Raw genomic sequence first — 21,021 nt, forward strand, 5'->3', positions numbered from 1 at the left:
CCCCCTGGATAGCACTGGACCCCGCCGTCAAGGGGGGTCGGCGCCAAGATCTATGGCGCCGACCCCCTGGGACTTGCCACATCGGCTGCCACGTAGGAAAAGTTGGCGCCAATGGTACTGGCGTCGTTGTGCGTTACCTCGGCGCCAATGATGATGACGTCGAGGTTGGGGTCCATTTTTTGAAATGAAACTGCAAAAGACATAGTTGAGCATAGTTGTGCAAAAAAAACCTAAAAAGAGCTAAAATCCAAAAAAGTTGGCCCGCCAGCCCCATCGATGGTTTAGTTTTCCCTTCGATCGGTTTCTGGATCCGCAATTGATGGTTGGTGGAAACAATTGACCACAACAACGCTCACTATTGAGTGGCCCAAGTAATCCATAGCATGGTGAGTTTTAGTTTACGACAACCTGTATTATTAGGAAGCACTGATTCAATTTGAAATGCCCATCATAGTAACCTATACGATAATTTGAGGCATGTAAGTTAAAAATGAGCATGCGAGTTATTTGCAAAATGTTAATTGTTATTCAACTGTTATTGAGTTTTTTTTCAAAATATGTGTGTTGTATGTCTATTGCACTTGTATGTTACTAATTTTGGAAACTAACTTATTTTTGGTCAATGTCACCGATCCCAGGCAAGATCAGCCATACGTGTCACATTTGACGGAGCAAAGTCAGTCGCTTGCAACCACTTTGACCTGGCAATCGGGCATACCGTTCGATGTTCTCATGGTATTATGCCAAATATCAGAATGTCACAGTCCACACAATCCAGAGCAGAGCAAGAAAAGAACCGCTACTATGGCGAGCCTTCTCAAGAAGTTTGTAGACGCTGTGCAGTGGAACGCTGAGGACGTCGCCGGCCGGCTGGGCATAGTGCTGCATGCCGCCTTCCTCTTCGCCGGCTTCCAGCCCTACGGCAGGCAGCCACGATCGGGGCACCTCCGCAAGGAGCAATCGCGCAAGACGGGAGGCTCGGCGTGCCTCTGCCGAATGTACACAGCGCCGGATCTTGCGCAGCGCGAGGGCGCAGACGCTGCCGTGCTGCTGTTGTGTGTGCAGGGAAATGACGTGGCTCTCCTCGTGTTCGCCACCAGCGACGGCGACGGCAACGACACGCCGGAGAACGCCTACCTGGAACGTCTGGATCTCAAGATCGTGAGGCCGCTCCTCTCCCGCAGCCTCGGTGGCGTGGAGCCATGGGCGTCGCGGATCTGTAAGTCGCTCGCCGACGGCCTGTGCTGGTGCTTCCTCGACAAGCTGTGCCGCAGGAACGGTCTGGCGCTGAGCGGCTTCTCGTCCCTGCACGACGACCTCAGGGCTGTGGTCTTGGAAAAGCTCACCGACGGCAAGGACCTCGCGAGGGTGGAGTGCGTTAGCTCCCAGCTGAGGCTGCTCGTGGCGGAGCGCGGCCAGGAGCTGTGGAGGACCCTGTACAAGGCCCTGCCTTCGTGGCAGTGCCTGCCGTCGAGGTACAGGTACCTCCCAAAATCCGAGAGCCCCGACGCGGAGGCGGAGACTCTCAATATTGCATCGATCTGGAAGCACAAGTACGCGCAGGCCAGGCGGCGTCCCGATCCTACCTTCAGGAATCTCTTGTGGCACTTCGATTTTGATGATGATTACATCCAATTATTTTGTCATGTCCGTCCGTCCATTGGTTACTGTTTCGTCCAAGATCCGTCGGAGGAGAAGAGGATTCCTCCTAGGGTCGACAGAAGCGGCGGCGGCCACCGCCGGAGGCTGCCACGGGACGACCGCAAGGAGTGGCATGGTGGCGGCGCGATCCACTCGCCGTCGTCACGCTATCGGTGGAAACATCGCTAGCTTGATCTCATCATGCGCTGCTGATATAAATACTATGCTTCATGATGTGCTGCGTTATAAATTTTATCTTATAAATTTTAGTGGAATATCCTTTGTTAGAGTGTTTGGTTGGTAAAATCACTCCATCCAAATTTAGCTGGTACATCATAGGTTCATTACTCAAATTTAGTAGGATAACTCCATTTATCATATTAGTACTAACTAACTATTTAGAATGAGTTGGTGATGAATAAATTTATTTTATTATACAAACCAAATAAAAATAGTGAGAAGTAAGAACACGATGAACTAGCTAATTTCTAAAACCAAATACCCTATATATATATATATATATTAATTATTAACTTACGAGAAATAGAGTAATAATGAATCAAGTTATCTTATTCTACAAACCAAATAAAAAAAAAAGTAAGAGCCGAGAAGAAGATTAGACACCTTGTTTCTTAAACCAAACACCCTCCTAATTTACTTTTATGGGTCGTGGAGTAGACTGGTCAGATTGTAATCGATGCTAGAGGCGAAAAAGATACGACGAAGTTTCTGCTTGATACTAGTCAGTGTCTTGATAAGATTGTAATCGATCGGTGCTTGATTTAATTGAAATTTAGTGCTTAAGTTATCGTAGATTTTAGTCAGTGACTTGATGTTATGGTAATTCTGCTTGATACTAGTGACGGGCTTGTATTGGTTGGTGCTTGCTGCAAGATACTATCCATAATCCTATCGCTCCGACATTGCAAATTATGATTTAAACCACTGTCGATTTTCTTGTTTAGTCGAAACTGAGAGTTGAGACAGATACTCTCTCGTCTCCCTCGTCTGCTCACAAGCGGCCGAGATCCAACTATAGGCGGCTGAGATCCCGCGCTTTAGACTCACTTCTCTATCCGCCGTGCGGTCTCCGCCACCCTTGCACCTCCTCTGCGTCGCCGCCTCTGCATCTCACCTCGCCACACCACTGCCACTGCTATAGTCCACCTAACCGCCGTCATCCTTCTCCAGCGTTGGTGCCCTGAGCTTCATTGCCCAGTTCATTCCAGCAGCCTCATGGAGCTCCCTCTTTTTTTTTTGGTGTACCTGCCTAAGTAATTGTCCCCTCATACTCCGGTGCTCCATGTATGGACTAAGTACCTGTTTGGTTTTCTACCTAAGGTGCCACACATTGCCTAAACTTAGTCGCTTGAATTTAAGAACTAAAATTAGACAGAAAAGTTAGGCACGTTATGGCGTCTTAGGCACCAAACCAAACAACCCCTAAGCCTTGTGGATTGTGTGGCTGTCTATCTTCCTTGCAGATCTCCCTTTCCTTCGGTGTATTTCTTTTAGCACCCAAAAATCTTTTTTGGAGTTTAGTACAATTCTCCAAAGATTTGAATTAAATTAACTTTTAATATAAATTTTATTTAGACTTAGCCTAAAATAAATATGATTTCTAATAAAAGATTAATTGAAAACACCCTATGAGAATTAGTTATCCCTTTGTTGAACTATACATATTTACAAATATCTCTAAGGATTTTAGTTAAAGTATCTTTAATAGAGACTATACATTAGAACTTATTTTAAAAAAAATAAGTTAAACATGGAATTTTGAATGTTCTTTTCATTAGGTTATGCATTCAAAAAGGGTCGCTATTTTGGTGTGTGCTCAGTCAGCGATGTGTCCTTGCTTCGCTGAGCTGTGGGGCCGAAACACCAGAAGGTTCTCCCACCTTAGGTTGTTACATCAAAATCGCTTCGTAACAAACCAAATCTATCACGACAGTTACGAGCATCCTCAGGGTATATAAGGTGTTACATGTAGCCCTGTCTCGTCTATTGGTTGTGGTGGCCATCAAGTCCCTGTACACCCAAGGGATACACCGAGCGTGGGCAACAAGAGATAACGGAGGGAGAGAAGGAGAAGTCGTCGTTGTTGAAGAACAAGTTGTGGCGCGCCACCCCTTGGTCCTTGGAGGGTGGCCGTGAGGAATCACTGGGGCAAGCCACACGTTCCTAGAGGCTAGCCGAGCGTAGGGAGCGATCAGAGTATTGGGCCTCGCTCGCCGGAGTTGAAAAAGATCGAGTGCTACCCTGTGCCATGGACCAGATCGGTTGACACCTTATTCACTGGTAAGACGCCTCAACCTAGCTTGCCATGGTCTCTGTATTGTGTATTTGTGTTTTGCGGTGAGGGTTGGGTGTCGGGTTATCAGATGATTGTGCGTGCCGACGATGGCCTCCGTCTTGTGCTGCGCGGTGTCGTCGTACCTTGGTGAAGTGAGGTGAGAGAGATCAAAGTGGTCATTGATCGTGAATCGTGCAATCTAGATTAGGTCATAGGATACCCCTTCACGTCATAAAGTTTGGGCCGTCGTGATCGGATGCGACGACTCGAGATTTGTCGAGGAGTGGTCGTCGATCTTCAATCCGATGATCCTTGATTTCTACCGGTTCATAAGCACCTAGATTTAATCGTGACCCTTGAAGTTAGATCGGACGACTCATGATTGCCAATACTGCTTTGACCGAGGCAATTTGCTAAAGAATCCCTGGTCTTTTATGAAATAGAACTTGGCGTCCAAGATTGTTGAAAGAACATATTAAATAGGTCCTTTTATTTAGGAATTAGCCCCTGACTTTTGGTAAAATAGGTCACAAGTTTATATAAAATTAAATATGAAAATTATTTTCTAGTATAAAATTTAATCCAGAAATCTTAGCAAAATTAATAACTTATACATTTTAACTCCGATTTTAGTGGTTCATGAACTTGCGGACTCGTGTCGACGTGTAGAATAATATTATGCAATTTGTTTTCATGTTTTGTTTATTGTTATTTTTATTTATGATTTATCTATGTGTATGCTTTGTTGTGAATAGAAGTGAGGTTACTAGGATCTGAAGCCCAACTTTGAGAAGTACCTGGTGTTGAACCAAAAAGGCAAGTTCTGTCCTTGACCACGTTGTAGACATATTAATATTAACTTTTATGTTCTTCACCTCGAATGCACTGTTATGTTAAATTGATGGAACCTAATAGGTTACCTAGTCTTGTTTTCCCTGTACCTTGATTAAAACTTGATTATTGTTTATTGGGTAGACTTGCTAGTAGTCTATCTGGTTTTGGGGATTAATGATACTTGTGAATTATGATCATGCTTTATTATTGTTGGATTTATTATTATGCATGATAAGATTACATTGTTTAATTAGAACATGGAGCATCAACCTAAAAAAACTATGCATCCACGAGTACTACTATGGCTTTGGTCTTGGCTAATTAATTAGTAAAGCTAGTGTGTGAGAACCTTACCTGGAAGGGGAAAGTGGGGAGGAGTTGTACAAGTATAGTGCTAGCTGAAATTATTGCGATGACGTTTTTAGACCGTGGAAAAAGGCCTATACGGCCTTTGCCTAAAACTGTAGCGGGTTTCCTCATGCTAGTGAAAGTTTGTAAAGGCCTCGTAGTGAACCTTGCCTCGCCTTCTTGAAAGAGGTGTATAGCATTCATGACCCATGGTAGATAGGTAACACGACTTGTGAGTAAAGATGTACGACCTTTTGAGTGTAAAACTGGTATATCAGTCGTGCTCACGGTCACGAGTGGCTCAAGCCTCTCGCATGAGTAAATTATGGAATTGAATTTTAACCAAACATGCATATGAGATTTCAGTTATGATCTACTACTTAATTGGGTTTGTAATTACTTATACTTTATACTTGCTAATAAAATTTTGACCAACAAAATTAAAAGTTATGCTCATCCTCAGCCATATTCCATGGTGAGTCTTACACTACACTTTTTCCCCACACTTGCTGAGCGATGACCGTATAGGAGCTCACCTTTCCTATAATCTCTACATAGGTCAAGAGCAGGTTCCACCGAAGGAAGGCTATTACAATGAGTTTGGAGTCTAAGATGTCGTATGTCTCCCAGTCAATTGCGCCTGTGGAGGATCTCGTCGCCATATGATTTATTTTATTTGGTTAATTTTGTACGAAAATTGTGTTATGTAATAAAGATTGTGACATTGATTTCTATACACTGAGTCATCATATGTGTGAGACTTGATCCTGGCACACATGTGAGATGCATCTGGATTTATCCTTAAGTCCGGGTATCACAGAAGTGGTATCGGAGCAATGTTGACTGTAGGACGTAGCCTAGTTAGACATGGTCAAAACCTTACCTACTTAACTTTGCTACTCCGATTCTTTCTAAACTTTTCGTGATCTTTCCTCATCTATTACTGCTTTTCTCAAATTACTCTTACCTTTTCTCTTCTAAAGACAAAAGGGGTTTCACATTTTGGAATCATGCACCTGAGTTTCCCTAAGAGATAGGAGTCCTAATTCTAGGGATCACAAAATACCCTATTTTGAAAATGATGTGCTTGAATATTTGTTCTTATGCTAAAATACTTGATTTGCATCTTTGTTTGAATGTGATGTGTTGTGGAGTTATGCCCACAATAGCATCTTTTTTAATATGGGTATACACGTGCACACACACATATTATGAGTAGTGTAGACTTTAATTCTAATCCAAATCAACCTCCAACTAATATAATGTTATTATCCTTTTACTAATCTACTTACCCCACCTTAGAAGAGCAACCAAGATCTAATCTAATGTGATTAAATATGATCTAATCTAATCTGATCTGATCTAATCTAATGTGTCTAATCTGATATAACCTAATCTAATCTAAATATAGCCTAACTTGATCTAATCTAATCTAATTGGATCCAATCTCATCTAATCCAATCTAATCTAAACCACATCTAATCTAATTAGAATCTTGTCACACCCGGTTTTGGAAGGTGAACCGAATGCGAACCATGTACGTGCCAGGATCAGAACTCACGTACACCGCGATTACATAATTGGACATCATCACACAATGCTCGAATTAAATAATGAAAAGGTACTTAATTACATCAAGATGTCAGAGACATCCACAGAGTCTAATACATAGCCATAATATTCAACATAATTATCAAAGTGCGGAGAAACGAAACGTAGATGATAAGCCTATACAGGCAGCTGACTAGAGGTTTGCCACTAAGACAAACTAAAACTCGTCGCAATCCTGGAACTCCTCGAAGTCCTCCATGTTGCCACCACCACCTCCTGAGCACTAAGTACAGTGGGGACAACCTGGGGTGGGGTGGTTTGTAAAGCAAGGGTGAGTACACTTCAACATACTCAGCAAATGTCCCGTTTGGCTAAAGTGGACTAGCTGTATGTGGGGTTGAGGTTAAGCTGTTGCTTTTAGTTGGTCAAATATTTATTATTATTAGTAGAGCCAAGTTTCTAGTAATAAACCCAGTTATTACCCAAAAGCACTTCCTCAAAAGAGGAAATAGCAGAGATCAGATTTATAATATCATTGTTAACCATCATCATAAAAGTAACCAAAGTTCTTCTAATCGCAGAGGATCCCAAGGCTGCTCTTAACCGTGAGCTTGGCTGATATACCAGTTTCTAACACTCTGCAGAGGTTGCACACTTTACCCACGAGTCGTGATCCCTTTCTAGCCTGGGTTGTACAGACCCGATCTTCACTACCAAGATGAATGGCCAGGGATACACTACGTAGCCTTTACAAAGACTCCCCTGGTGCATAGCTGCTCGTTAGGTTTCGCCAGTCGTACAAACGCAGTACACCTCCCCAAGGTGGGTGTCGGGGACCATAATTAGGGGTACCCCCAAGACTCCTAATCTCAGCTGGTAACCCCCATCAGCACAAAGCCGCAAAGGCCTGATGGGTGCGATTAAGTCAAGGCTCGGTCCACTCAAGGACACGATCTCGCATCGCCCGAGCCCAGCCTCGGGCAAGGGCAGCCGACCCCGGAGGATTTACGTCTCGCCCGAGGGCCCCCTCAAGCAACGGACACACCTTGGCTCGCCCAAGACCCAGTCTTCGCCAAGAAGCAACCTTGGCCAAATCGCCACGCCGACCGACCGTATCGCAGGAGCATTTAATGCAAGGATGGCTTGACACCTTATCCTGACGCGCGCCCTTCAGTCGACAGAGCCGAAGTAACCGCAGTCACTTCGCCGCTCCACTGACCGGCCTGACAAGAGGACAGCGCCGCCTGCGCCGCTCCGACTGCTGTGCCACTCGACAGAGTGAGGCTGACAGCAGCCAAGTCCGGCCTTGGGCGCCATGGGAGGCTCCGCCTCGCCCGACCCCAGGGCTCGGACTCGGCCTTGGCCCCGAAAGATGATGAACTCCGCCTCGCCCGACCCCAGGGCTCGGACTCGGCCTCGGCCCCGGAAGACGACGAACTCCGCCTCACCCGATCCCAGTGCTCGGACTCGGCCTCGACCCCGGAAGACGACGAACTCTGCCTCACCCGACCCTAGGGCTCGGACTCAGCCCTGGCCTCAACCGACGGTCTCCACCTCGCCCAACCCAGGGGCTCGGACTCGACCTCGACCTCGGAAGACAGACTCGACCTCGACCTCGGAGGAGCCTCCGCCTCGCCCAACCCAGGGCTCGGACCGACCACGTCACAGGAGGGGCCATCATTACCCTACCCCTAGCTAGCTCTGGCTACGGGGGACAAGACCGGTGTCCTATCTGGCTCGCCCCGGTAAAACAAATAATGATGGCGCCCCACGTGCTCCATGACGACGGCGGCTCTCAGCCCCCTTACGGAAGCAAGGAGACGTCAGCAAGGACTCGACAGCCCCGACAGCTGTCCTTTCGCAAGGCTCCAGCGCTCCTCCGACGGCCACGACATCACACGAACAGGGTGCCAAAACCTCTCCGGCTGCCACGACGACATGTACTTAGGGCACTAGCTCCTCTCTGCTAGACACGTTAGCACACTGCTACATCTCCCATTGTACACCTGGACCCTCTCCTTACGCCTATAAAAGGAAGGTCCAATGCCCTCTTACAGAGGGTTGGCCGCGCGGGGAGGACGGGACGGTGCGTGCAGGCCTCTCGCTCCCTCCCACGCGGACGCTTGTAACCCCCTACTGCAAGCGCACCCGACCTGGGCGCGGGACAAACACGAAGGTCGCGGGTTTCCCCTTTCACGCCTATCTCCCTCCGGCTTTTCCCCCCTTCGCGCTCCGTCTCGCGCCGACCCATCTGGGCTGGGGCACGCGGCGGCAATTTACTCGTCGGTCCAGGGACCCCCGGGGTCGAAACGCCGACAGTTGGCACATCAGGTAGGGGCCTGCTGCGTGTTGACGAACAGCTTCTCGTCAAGCTCCAGATGGGTAGTCTTTAGCAACCTTTCCAGCCCGGAACGGTGCTCCGTTTCGGGAGTCTTGAGTTCATGTCCCTCGACGGCAGCTACGACATGATACTCCTTCCCCCGCCGCGCGACAGCGACAACGGCGGCCGACAACCCACCCGCCGGCGGCGGAATCGACGACGTCTTCCCCACGTGGCGGAAGAACAACATTCGGGTTTGTCCCGTCGCCTCTCTCGCCGACGAAGGAGGAGGCGGGGCAACCAAGGCCAAGCAGGAGGCGGCACCTCGTCGGCTGTCGAGCGAGTCGATGGCGCCGGCGCCCCAACGGGGGACACGTCGGGCATCGACCTCTCGTCTGAGACGAAGACGAGCGCTGTTTCCCTGCAACACGCCAACTCCAAGCGGACGGACGACGCCAGCACGCTCGCAAAGGACTTGCTGGGCATCACCCTCGTACCTGAGACGACGGTGCAGTCTGCCCCTGACGTGACTTCGTCACCGCCCGTCGACCAAGAGGTACCGAACGATTCCCATCTCGTGCCTTTTGGATTCAGCCTCGACCCACCAAGCGACTTCGCTTCGGTGGACGCTTTCATAGAGGCGAGTCCAAACCCTCCGGGGTACGGTATGCGGTCACCCTGGGACCGGCTGACAGCCGTCTCGACCTACGGGCCCTCGGGTTCCGAGGAAGATGACGAGCCCGACTTTTGTTGGGATTTCTCCGGACTTGGTAACCCCAGTGCCATGCGGGACTTCATGACCGCATGCGACTACTGCCTTTCCGATTGTTCCGATGGTAGCCGCAGCTTCGGCGACGAGGACTGCGGCCCAAGTCATGAATGTTTCCACGTCGATCTAGGGGGTCCCGGCGAAGGCAACCATCTTGGTATACCAGAAAACGGTGATCCCCCTAGGCCTGTGCCTCGCGTTGACATCCTTCGGGAGCTAGTTGTGGTCCCAGTCCCTGCGGGGGGTCAGGACACACAGCTCGAGCAAATCCGTGAGATGCAGGCCAGGCTCGACGAGGGAGCAGGAACACTTAAGCTGTTCTGCCGGGACATCGGGCAGGAATGGGCAGGCCAACCTCCGGCCGGAGAAGCGCGTCATCTACCCTAGGGCATCCAGCACCGCATCACCGACGATGTCAGGGCAAGGCTGCCACCGGCTTCTAGTGGGGTCGGCCAGAACCTGGCTGCAGCGGCAATACTTCTCCGCGCGATGCCGGAACCATCAACCATCGAGGGGCGGCGTATCCAGGGAGAGCTCAAGAATCTCCTGGAGGACGTCGCGGTCTGACGGGCCGAAAGCTCTACCTCCCGAAGGCAGGGGTACCCCTCAGAGCATCGCGCCGCGACTTCCCGATTCATGCGGGAAGCCTCGGTCCACACCGGGCGCACGCGCAACACAGCGCCTGCGGCCCCGGGTCGCCTCGGCAACGAGCACCACCACCGCAACCGTCGAGCCCACCTCGACGAGAAGGTGCGCCGAGGCTACCACCCCAGGCGTGGGGGACGCTACGACAGCGGGGAGGATCGGAGTCCCTCGCCCGAACCACCCGGTCCGCAGGCTTTCAGCCGGGCCATACGACGGGCGCCGTTCCCGACCCGGTTCCGAACCCCGACTACTATCACAAAGTACTCGAGGGAGACGAGACCGGAACTGTGGCTCGTGGACTACCGGCTGGCCTGCCACCTGGGTGGAACGGACGATGACAACCTCATCATCCGCAACCTCCCCCTGTTCCTCTCCGACACCGCTCGAGCCTGGCTGGAGCATTTGCCTCCGGGGCAGATTTCCATGTGGGACGACCTGGTCCAAGCCTTCGCCGGCAACTTCCAGGGCGCGTACGTGCGCCCTGGGAACCCCTGGGATCTCTGAAGCTGCCGCCAGCAGCCGGGAGAGTCTCTCCGGGACTACATCCGGCGATTCTCGAAGCAGCGCACCGAGCTGCCCAACATCACCGACTCGGATGTCATCGGCGCGTTCCTCGCCGGCACCACCTGTCGCGACCTGGTGAGCAAGCTGGGTCGCAAGACCCCCACCAGGGCGAGCGAGCTAATGGACATCGCCACCAAGTTCGCCTCTGGCCAGGAGGCGGTTGAGGCCATCTTCCGGAAGGACAAGCAGCCCCAGGGCCGCTAGCCGGAAGATGTCCCCGAGGCGTCCACTCAGCGCGGCACCAAGAAGAAAGGCAAGAAGAAGTCGCAAGCGAAACGCGACGCCGCCGACACGGAACTTGTCGCCGCCGCTGAGTACAAGAACCCTCGGAAACCTCCCGGAGGCGCCAATCTCTTCGACAAGATGCTCAAGGAGTCGTGCCCCTATCATCAGGGGCCCGTCAAGCACACCCTTGAGGAATGCGCCATGCTTCGGCGCCACTTTCACAAGGTCGATCCACCTGCGGAAGATGGCAGGGCCCGCGACGACGATAAGAAGGAGGATCGCAAGGCAGGAGAGTTCCCCGAGGTCCACGACTGCTTCATGATCTACGGTGGGCAAGTGGCGAACGCCTCGGCTCGGTACCGCAAGCAAGAGCGTTGGGAGGTCTGCTCGGTAAAGGTGGCGGCGCCAGTCTACCTAGACTGGTCCGACAAGACCATCACCTTCGACCAGGGCGACCACCCCGACCGCGTGCCGAGTCCGGGGAAATACCCGCTCTTTGTCGACCCCGTCATCGGCAACGTTAGGCTCACCAAGGTCCTCATGGACGGAGGCAGCAGCCTCAACATCATCTACGCCGAGACCCTCGGGCTCCTGCGGATCGATTTGTCCTCGGTCCGGGCAGGCGCGGCGCCTTTCCACGGGATCATCCCCGGGAAACGCGTCCAGCCCCTCGGACAACTCGATCTACCCGTCTGCTTCGGGACTCCCTCCAACTTCCGAAGGGAAACCCTCACGTTCGAGGTGGTCGGGTTCCGAGGAACCTACCACGCAGTGTTGGGGAGGCCATGCTACACCAAGTTCATGGCCGTCCCCAACTACACCTACCTCAAGCTCAAGATGCCGGGCCCCAACGGGGTCATCACCATCGGCCCCACGTACCGACACGCGTACGAATGCGACGTGGAGTGCGTGGAGTACGCTGAGGCCCTCGCCGAATCCGAGGCCCTCATCGCCGACCTGGAGAGCCTCTCCAAGGAGGCGCCAGACGTGAAGCGCCATGCCGGCAACTTCGAGCCAGCGGAGACGGTTAAGTCCGTCCCTCTCGACCCCAGCAACGACGCCTCCAAGCAGAACCGGATCGGCTCCGAGCTCGATCCCAAATAGGAAGCAGTGCTCGTCGACTTTCTCCGCGCAAACGCCGACGTTTTCGCGTGGAGTCCCTCGGACATGCCCGGCATACCGAGGGATGTCACCGAGCACTCGCTGGATATCCGAGCTGGAGCCCGACCCGTGAAGCACCCTCTGCGCCGATTCGACGAAGAAAAGCGCAGAGCCATATGCGAGGAGATCCACAAGCTAATGGCGGCGGGGTTCATCAAAGATGTATTCCATCCTGAATGGCTCGCCAACCCTGTGCTTGTGAGAAAGAAAGGAGGGAAATGGCGGATGTGTGTAGACTACACTGGTCTAAACAAAGCATGTCCAAAAGTTCCCTACCCTCTGCCTCGCATCGATCAAATCGTGGATTCCACTGCTGGGTGCGAAACCATGTCTTTCCTCGATGCCTACTGAGGGTATCACCAAATCAGGATGAAAGAGTCCGACCAGCTCGCGACTTCTTTCATCACACCTTTCGGCATGTACTGCTATGTCACCATGCCGTTTGGTTTGAGGAATGCGGGTGCGACTTACCAAAGGTGTATGAACCACGTGTTCGGCCAACACATCGGTCGAACGGTCGAGGCTTACGTCGATGACATCATAGTCAAGACGAGGAAAGCCTCCGACCTCCTTTCTGACCTTGAAACGACATTCCGTTGTCTCAAGGCGAAAGACGTAAAGCTCAATCCCGAGAAGTGCGTCTTCGGAGTCCCCCGAGGCATGCTCTTGGGGTTCATCGTCTCCGAGCGGGGCATCGAGGCCAACCCGGAGAAAATCGCAGCCATCACCAACATGGGGCCCATCAAGGACTTGAAAGGCGTACAGAGGGTCACGGGATGCCTTGCGGCTCTGAGCCGTTTCATCTCGCGCCTCGGCAAAAGAGGCCTGCCTCTGTACCGCCTCTTAAGAAAGGCCGAGTGCTTCACTTGGACCCCTGAGGCCAAGGAAGCCCTCGGGAACCTGAAGGCGCTCCTCACGAACGTGCCCATCTTGGTGTCCCCCGCTGCCGGAGAAGCCCTCTTGATCTACGTCGCCGCTACCACTCAGGTGGTCAGCGCCGTGATCGTGGTCGAGAGACGAGAAGAGGGGCATGCATTGCCCGTCCAAAGGCCATTCTTCTTCATCATTGAGGTACTGTCCGAGACCAAGATCCGCTACCCACAAATTCAGAAGCTGTTGTACGCGGTGATCCTGACGCGGCGGAAGTTGCGACACTACTTCAAGTCTCATCCGGTGACTGTGGTGTCATCCTTCCCCCTGGGGGAGATCATCCAGTGCCGAGAGGCCTCGGGTAGGATTGCAAAGTGAGCAGTGGAAATCATGGGTGAGACAATCTCGTTCGCCCCTCGGAAGGCCATCAAGTCCCAAGTCTTGGCGGACTTTGTGGCTGAATGGGTCGATACCCAGCTCCCAACAGCTCCGATCCAACCGGAACTCTGGACCATGTTTTTCGACGGGTCGCTGATGAAGACAGGGGCAGGCGCGGGCCTGCTCTTCATCTCGCCCGTCGGGAAGCACCTACGCTACGTGCTACGCCTCCACTTCCCGACGTCCAACAATGTGGCCGAGTACGAGGCTCTGGTCAACGGGTTGCGCATCGCCATCGAGCTAGGGGTCCGACGCCTCGACGCTCGTGGTGACTCGCAGCTCGTCATTGACCAAGTCATGAAGAACTCCCACTGCCGCGACCCGAAGATGGAAGCCTACTGCGATGAGGTTTGGCACCTGGAGGACAAGTTCTACGGGCTCAAGCTCAACCACATCGCCCGACGATACAACAAGACTGCGGACGAGCTGGCTAAGATAGCCTCGGGGCGGACAACGGTTCCCCCGGACGTCTTCTCCCGAGACCTGCATCAACCCTCCGTCAAGACCGACGACGCGCCCGAGCCCGAGAAGGCCTCGGCCCAGCCCGAGGTACCCTCGGCTCAGCCCGAGGCACCCTCGGCCCCCGAGGGTGAGGCACTGCGCGTCGAGGAGGAGCGGAGCGGGGTCACACCTAATCGAAACTGGCAGACCCCGTACCTGCAATATCTCCACCGAGGAGAGCTACCCCTCGACCAAGCCGAAGCTTGGCGGTTGGCGCGGCGCGCCAAGTCGTTCGTCTTGCTGGGGGACGGGAAGGAGCTCTACCACCGCAGCCCCTCAGGCATCCTCCAGCGATGCATACCCATCGCCGAAGGCCAGAAGCTCTTACAAGAAATGCACTCGGGGGCTTGCGGTCATCACGCAGCGCCTCGAGCCCTTGTTGGAAACGCCTTCCGACAAGGTTTCTACTGGCCGACCGCGGTGGCCGACGCCACTAGAATTGTCCGCACCTGCCAAGGGTGTCAATTCTATGCGAGGCAGACGCACTTGCACGCTCAGGCCCTGCAGACGATACCCATCACCTGGCCGTTTGCTGTGTGGGGTCTGGACCTCGTCGGCCCCTTGCGGAAGGCACCCGGGGGCTACACGCACCTGCTGGTCGCCATCGACAAATTCTCCAAGTGGATCGAGGTCCGACCCCTAAACAGCATCAGGTCCGAACAGGCGGTGGCGTTCTTCACCAACATCACCCATCGCTTTGGGGTCCCGAACTCCATTATCACCGACAACGGCACCCAGTTCACCGGCAGAAAGTTCCTGGACTTCTGCGAGGATCACCACATCCGGGTGAACTGGGCCGCCGTGGCTCACCCCATGACGAATGGGCAAGTAGAGCGTGCCAACGGCATGATTCTGCAAGGACTCAAGCCGCGGATCTACAACGACCTCAAAAAGTTCGGCAAGCGATGGATGAAGGAGCTCCCCTCGGTGGTCTGGAGTCTGAGGACAACGCCGAGCCGAGCCACGGGCTTCACACCGTTCTTTCTAGTCTATGGGGCCGAGGCCATCTTGCCCAGAGACTTAGAATACGGTTCCCCGAGGACGAGGGCCTACAACGACCAAAGCAATCGAGCTAACCGAGAAGACTCACTGGACCAGCTGGAAGAGGCTCGGGACATGGCCTTACTACACTCGGTGCGGTATCAGCAGTCCCTGCGACGCTACCACGCCCGAGGGGTTCGGTCCCGAGACCTCCAAGTGGGCGACTTGGTGCTTCGGCTGCGACAAGACGCCCGAGGGCGACACAAGCTCACGCCTCCCTGGGAAGGGCCGTTCGTCATCGCTAAGGTTCTGAAGCCTAGGACGTACAAGCTGGCCAACAATCAAGGCGAGGTCTACAGCAACGCCTGGAACATCCGACAGCTACGTCACTTCTACCCTTAAGATGCTTTCAAGTCGTTCGTACACCTCGTTCACACACAAAGTCTAACCATCAAGGAAGGGTCAGCCTTGCCTCGGCAAAGCCCGACCCTCCCTCGGGGGCTAGAAGGGGGGAACCCCCTCCGCGTCAAAATTTTCCTCGGAAAAGATCTTTTCTGCCAGAACGCCTTTCGTGCTTTTTGACTACTTCGAAAGTGAGATCCTGAAAACGACGGAGTACACGTAAGCAGCCAAGGCTGACCGAGCCGAGGGACTCCTACGCCTCCGGGATACGGATACCTCACTCATCACCTTCTGCGATAAGTAACTCACGCTCGGATAAGTGATTCCGCGGACCGAACAAGTCTTCACGCTCGAAAACTCTTCTGCCGAAACGATTTTTTGGGCCTTCTCGACTATATCGATAGCAGAATCCTACGGACGAGTAAGAGTACACGTAAGTGGCAAGGCCGACCGAGCCGAGGGACTCCTACGCCTCCGGGATACGGATACCTCACTCATCACCTTCCGTGAAAAGTAACTCTTGCTCGGACAAACAATTCTGTTACCGACCAATAAGTCCAGATACTCGAAACAAGAGGAAAAGAAACGCAGCTTTACAACACGACGACAGTATGTTTGGGCCTCGGCGGCCACAGAAAACATACGCACACTACAAGATAAACCGATCCTGCAGGCTCGGACCTTGACGGAGGGGGAGCAGCAGCACCCTCGGCGTCAACTACACCTTCGGCAAAGTCCGACCGAGCCTCGGACGGCAATGCGGTCGAAGGATCTCCACTCCGAAGGACGACGTCAGCACCGCGCCCGGGCCATCGCCGCCAGGTTCTTCTCCAGGAATCCGGCTCGAGCAGACAGCTCGGCCGGCCGCCCCGAAGCCTCAGCCAGCTGTCCTCCGAGGACACCAGCCCGGCTCATGGCCTCGGCAACTCGACTCCGGCGCTGGTCCCGCAAGTGGACGGCCGGGCCAGGCTCCGGCCGACGAAGTCTTCTTTTCGAGCCAACTCCGCCTCTGTTCGTGCTGACACCGCTGCCTCCGGCTTCGGCTCATCGAAGAGCGGCCAAGGGTTTCCTTTAACTAAGCAAGAGAAGCCTCGGGCGGCAAGGCCGACCGAGCCGAGGGACTCCTACGCCTCCAGGATACGGATACCTCACTCATCACCATCGCACGAGGCGACTCACACTTGGTTAAGCGGTTCAGTTAGCCGACAGGCGAGTCCTAGTGCTCGAAATGAGGAAAAAACACGGCTCCGTGCCGAAAATACATACATGTTCAGGCCCCGACAGCCACAATGAACAGACACCGACACTCAAGGTGCCATTACAAATGGAACTCCGGTTCCGTCCCCGCGGGTATGAACAACCTCCACACCGGGGAGCCTGCGGGGCGACAAGCTCCGGGCGACTCACCAGCGACCTCTGCAGCAGCAGCCATGGTCCCAGGACGGACACAGCCACCAGAAGGCTCTCGTTCGCGTCCCCACTCAAGGGACACGAACCAGACATTAAAGCCAAAGAGCCGGAGGTCGGTCCGTAGGCGGCACTGACAGCCTCGACGGTGGGGAAGCTTTCTCCAGCTGCCACCACGTCAGCACCGACGGCGGCGTCCGCCTGTCCACCAACGCCGCACCAGCGAGTGCAGGCCGCTCCAAAGCGCACCGACAGGTCCTCGCTCCCGTCCTCGCCACGAAAGCGAGGACAGAGGACGAAATGTTGCATCCTAGCTGGGCAGCAACAGTTCGCCTTCCCCGGCAAGGCTGGAGGATGCCTCCTCCGCAGAGCTGGAGGATGGTTTCCACCACCAGAAGCTGGAAGAAGAGGTGGCCAGCCGACCCATGCGGGAGGTAGAGCCCCGGCTCACCTCGCTCTCCGCCCCAGCAAGGATGATGAAGATCCTTGAAGCTGAGGGTGGGGCAGAGATCGCAGCCCGGCTTGCTTCTCCCCACCCAGGAGCTAGTGGTCACCGTCTTGGGTGACCATCAACGAGGGGATGCGGCCAGGCTGGCTGATGAAAATCCTTGAAGCCGAACGATGGCTGAAAGGTACCAACTTCCGCGAAGTTGCGTTCCTCCAACGATAAGGCGGAAGGACTGCGAGTGTTCCCCATCCGGGGCCTCGGAAGGTGGAAAGACGCGACGCATGAGGGGAGCGCAAAGACATGGTTGCCTTTCAAGGGGGTCACCCTCCTTTTAAAGGCAACTCTCCCCACTTGCGTCCTCAGCCATCGCAGGCTGAGTCTTCTCCAACACGCTCCAAGATCCTCCCCCTACGATACAGGGGCTGGGTCCCACGCGTCATGCAAGCTGGCCCAGGGCAGAAGAAGCCAAACCGCCGCGCGCGGTGCGCGCAACTGCCCAGCGGTTACGAGCATTCCTCCACTTTCGCCCAGACCAGCGGGTGAAAGGGCGGACCGCCATGCAGGCGACATGCAACCGCACCAAGGGGGCGCACCCTTTCGACTTCGACGCGTCCAGCATGGAGGCCCAGGCCCACATGTCATGTAACCGGCGCGCCGGTTGCTACGTGCAAGAAACTGCATCGCCACTCCCGCCACTACCGTGCCTCCTCGACTGCGGAACTAGTACCACAACTCGAGGCAACCCTGCGCATGACCCAACAGTGCCAACCAGGCACATCGGTCATGGGTCAGTCAGCCGTGGGAGAAGGCGCGACGGTCGATACGGCCAGAAATGGGCCGGCAGTAATGGCGGTGGCAAGCGGGCGGAAGCAGCGGTCAAGTCGTCAGCCAAGCTCACATCCCCTCCTGGGACAGCAAGAGAACCCTCTCCCACGGCGTGAAGACGGCGCGCCCGTGTTCCGTTCCTCGAACGGCTCGCGCACGCGCAAAGGCCGCCCCGTGAACCACTCGTCTCGTCACATTAACTCTGCGGCAGGACGGGCGGCGCCTTTGGCGGGCGAAGCAGGCGACGCTTCACCTCCGCCATAATGACCGCGTCAAAAAAGGTGCGCCATGTCATTCGATTTCGTATCCTTTTCCTTTTCCTCTTTCTCTCTCTTACAATAGGGACCGGGAAAGGGGATACCCCGAAAGGGATCCTTCTCCACGAAGGAAACGGGCCCCGAGCCCCCCTACTGATCAGAGGTTCGAAGGCTGGCCCCTTGGAGGGGTTCAACAGCCGCCTCAGAGCGCTCGGGCTCCGCGCCCACTACTGGTCAGAGGTTCGAAGGCCGGCCCCTCGGAAGGGTTCAACGGCTGCCTCAGGCCACTTGGGCTCCGCGCCCATTACTGATCAGGGGTTCGTAGGCTGGCCTTCGAAGGGTTCGACAGCCGCCTCAGACGGAGAGCGAGGGATGACCCTGGGTACGTTCGATACATAACCAAGGCTCGGGCTACGCTCCCGAGTTACCCTAGGACATTTCTGAGACCAACGGGAACAATTTTGTAACGGAATCCCATCAGAGGGAGGCATCGAGCCCTCGGACCCCGTCAAAAGGGGACCGGGTCCGGCAAATCACCCGCAGGTACTTTTGGAGCGTGCTTCCGGGCCACTAGCCGACCCCTAACAAATGGGGCACGGGCGTCCACTCGGATTACCCGTTAGCAGCTCACTGGAGACACCATGTTCGGCGCCCTCCAAGGGCAACATGGCGCTTTTCCCCCCTCCTCCTTGCGGAAAGGCGACGCAGGGGCGTATGTAAAAAAGTCGAGTCTGTCCTTGACCGTCCTCTCGCTCTGTGCGGAGGCTCGGGGGCTGCTCTCGCAAACCCGGCTCCTGCCAAACCGTTGACAGCGTCAACATACCAGCCCGAGAACTTGGGACCCGACCGTGCACCCGGGCTACGGCCAGCTCGCATGAGGGAACAACCAGACCGACCGAAGCATCGCGAAACGCATTAAGACCTCGAAGGAGTCAAACCACTCCTCCGAGGCCTCGGGGGCTACACCCGGCGGGTGCGCTCGCGTGCACCCACCGGAACAAAACGCAACCAAGAAAGGCCGGTCCCCTTGCAAAAAAGTGCGACAAAAGCCTCCAAGTGAGTATTAACACTCCCTTTGAGGCTCAGGGGCTACTGTCGGGGACCATAATTAGGGGTACCCCCAAGACTCTTAATCTCAGCTGGTAACCCCCATCAACACAAAGCTGCAAAGGCCTGATGGGTGCGATTAAGTCAAGGCTCGGTCCACTCAAGGACACGATCTCGCCTCGCCCGAGCCCAGCCTCGGGCAAGGGCAGCCGACCCCAGAGGATTTACGTCTCACCCGAGGGCCCCCTCAAGCAACGAACACACCTTCGGCTCGCCCAAGGCCCAGTCTTCGCCAAGAAGCAACCTTGGCCAAATCGCCACGCCGACCGACCATATCGCAGGAGCATTTAATGCAAGGATGGCCTGACACCTTATCCTGACGTGTGCCCTTCATCGACAGAGCCAAAGTGACCGCAGTCACTTCGCCGCTCCACTGACCGGCCTGACAAGAGGACAGCGCCGCCTGCGCCGCTCCGACTGCTGTGCCACTCGACAGAGTGAGGCTGACAGCAGCCAAGTCCGGCCTCGGGCGCCATAGGAGGCTCTGCCTCGCCCAACCCCAGGGCTCGGACTCGGCCTCGGCCCCGGAAGACGACGAACTCCGCCTCGCCCGACCCCAGGGCTCGGACTCGGACTCGGCCTCGGCCCCGGAAGACGACAAACTTCGCCTTGCCCGACCCCAGGGCTCGGACTCGGCCTCGGCCCCGGAAGACGATGAACTCCGCCTCGCCCGACCCCAGTGAAAGGGAAATGTGCCCTTGGGCCATTTCTAAGTATTTTGGTGATTTAGTGTCCAACACAAGTGCCTAAGTGTTAAATGGTGGACAAAGTACAAATCAAGTATAAAGGTATGTTTCTCAGACTTAGTACATTGTTTTAGAGACTAATGTATTGTGTCTAAGTGCTGAAAACAGGAAAAATCAAGCTGAAATTAAAGATGGCTGTGTTCAACCAAAGTCAGCTCTGTCTGGGTGCACCGGACTGTCCGGTGGTGCACCGGACAGTGTCCGGTGCGCCAGGCTGACTCAGGCGAACTAGCTGCTCTCGGGAAGTGATTAACGGCGTACGGCTATAATTCACCGAACTGTCCGGTGTGCACCGGACTGTCCGGTGAGCCAACGGTCGGAAGGGGGCACCGGACTGTCCGGTGTGCACCGGACAACGGCTCCCAAGCGCAAATGGTCGGCTTCACCAAAGAAGGAAAGAAATCCGCACCGGACAGTGTCCGGTGCGCCAGGCGACAGAAGGCAAGAATTGCCTTCCTAGAATGCACTCAACGGCTCCTAGCTGCCTTGGGGCTATAAAAGGGACCCATATGCGCATGGAGGAGTACACCAAGCATTCTCTAAGCATTCATAAGCACCAAGACTTCGGTTCCGTGCATTTGATTCTTTGCGATAGCAATTAGAGCTGCATTTGAGTTGTGAACTCGCTGAGTTGTGTTGTGAGCTCTTGTTGCGACTTGTGTGTGTGTTGGTACTGTGATTTCGT

The 21,021-nt window shown here is 54.5% G+C and overlaps 1 protein-coding gene across 1 annotated transcript; it reads left to right on the forward strand.

The window, feature by feature from the left end:
- The first annotated feature begins 759 nt into the window (after positions 1–759).
- Positions 760–1,911, forward strand: LOC100285742 (F-box domain containing protein). Its single transcript, NM_001158633.3, has one exon. It carries the CDS (start codon positions 805–807, stop codon positions 1,828–1,830), a length of 1,026 nt encoding a protein of 341 aa, NP_001152105.1. The 5' UTR covers positions 760–804; the 3' UTR covers positions 1,831–1,911.
- Positions 1,912–21,021: the final 19,110 nt, after the last annotated feature.

Source organism: Zea mays, chromosome 5, assembly GCF_902167145.1.
Source record: "Zea mays cultivar B73 chromosome 5, Zm-B73-REFERENCE-NAM-5.0, whole genome shotgun sequence".
Taxonomy (NCBI): Eukaryota; Viridiplantae; Streptophyta; class Magnoliopsida; order Poales; family Poaceae; genus Zea; species Zea mays.

Bases quoted from the DNA above. Each gene is read 5' to 3' on its own strand.
- LOC100285742 (NM_001158633.3), top strand. From the start codon at position 805: ATGGCGAGCCTTCTCAAGAAGTTTGTAGACGCTGTGCAGTGGAACGCT.